Source organism: Penaeus monodon, chromosome 28 (genome assembly GCF_015228065.2).
Source record: "Penaeus monodon isolate SGIC_2016 chromosome 28, NSTDA_Pmon_1, whole genome shotgun sequence".
Lineage (NCBI taxonomy): Eukaryota > Metazoa > Arthropoda > Malacostraca > Decapoda > Penaeidae > Penaeus > Penaeus monodon.
The window spans coordinates 1,549,704-1,550,872 of NC_051413.1; the positions used below are offsets into that span (position 1 = coordinate 1,549,704).

A 1,169-nucleotide genomic window follows, 5' to 3' on the forward strand; every position below is an offset into this window, starting at 1 on the left:
CCGCCAGCCCTTTGATCTGGAGGTTATCTGCCGTTTTGAGGAAGCTGGCCAACTCTGTCTGGGAGACGCTCACCTCCCCTTGGTAGATGAACTTCATCATGGCCCGCATGTCCCTGGCTGGCACATCGCTGAGGATGACCAGCGGATGCTTGCAGGGGTTGTCACGGAGGATGCGGTGTAGCAGGGGGGAGCAAGCCGCCAGGACCATTTTGTGCCCTGGGACTGCCTCCCCCCCGCACACCAGGGTCACGTCCACGAAAGATTCATCGCGGAGGAGCTCATTGAACACGTCGACAAAGTTGGTCTGGTGGTTGTTCCACTTCAGCAAGAACTCCTCCTCGCTCATCACGCACTTCCTGAAAAAGAAATAGAATTATCAGTTTTATCACACTTATGCTGGTACATACACATGAGTTTACAGGTGGTGTATATATGTGTTAGTGTGTCATAGCATTTATGTTCATAAGTCAGCCATATGCTATCCTCTCTGTTTCCTAGCAATATGCTGTCATCATATTGCCATTCATAACAGACATCTATCCCCACCCCTTCTATTTCACAGTCTATAAAAGAAGACCTAGACACATACAAGGGCACAAGGACACTTGGTAGGGGGCCTGAAGGAAGGAAGGAAAGAGGGTGGGCATTGGGCAGGGGCAGGATGGGGCATGGGTCAACCACACAGATGATGCCATAAACTGGACAGGACAAGTATGAGCAATACTGGAGAAGGGTGGGGGGGGGAGAAGGGACCAAAGACAACTTCCCTGCCACCATCTGAAGCAGTCACATACCAAGACTACACTGTAATAAACCATGTGCACTAAAAGATGAAAAAATGACCCCCCAACAAGGTGTCATTAGCACCATAAACTACTACCAACCGTAGAGTGTGGAAATTTTGTAAAGGAAAAGAGAATAAGATAAATGAATAACAGGAGAGGAGAAGGGAACAGAGAGATGGAGAGTGGAGTAATTATGAGGATATGAAGAGGAGGAGGATTGAAGTCTCAGAGGGAATGAAAGTGATTGCCAGAGGGAGGGAGTGGGATGACGGTGGTAATACATAACATGAAATGATGAAACGTGGAAGGATGCCAAATATAGTAACAGGAGAAATACGAGAAAATGAATGAGGAATATCAGCAGACTGGGGAGATAAACGGTGT

The 1,169-nt window shown here is 47.8% G+C and overlaps 1 protein-coding gene across 1 annotated transcript in view; it reads right to left on the reverse strand.

Moving 5' to 3' along the window:
- LOC119591269 (protein tramtrack, beta isoform-like) overlaps positions 1-1,169 on the reverse strand; it is a gene marked incomplete in the record, with an annotated part of 11,623 nt that overhangs the window by 5,232 nt on the left and 5,222 nt on the right. The window contains 1 exon segment of the mRNA XM_037939986.1: positions 1-356. Coding sequence (XP_037795914.1) covers positions 1-356 — 356 coding nt within the window.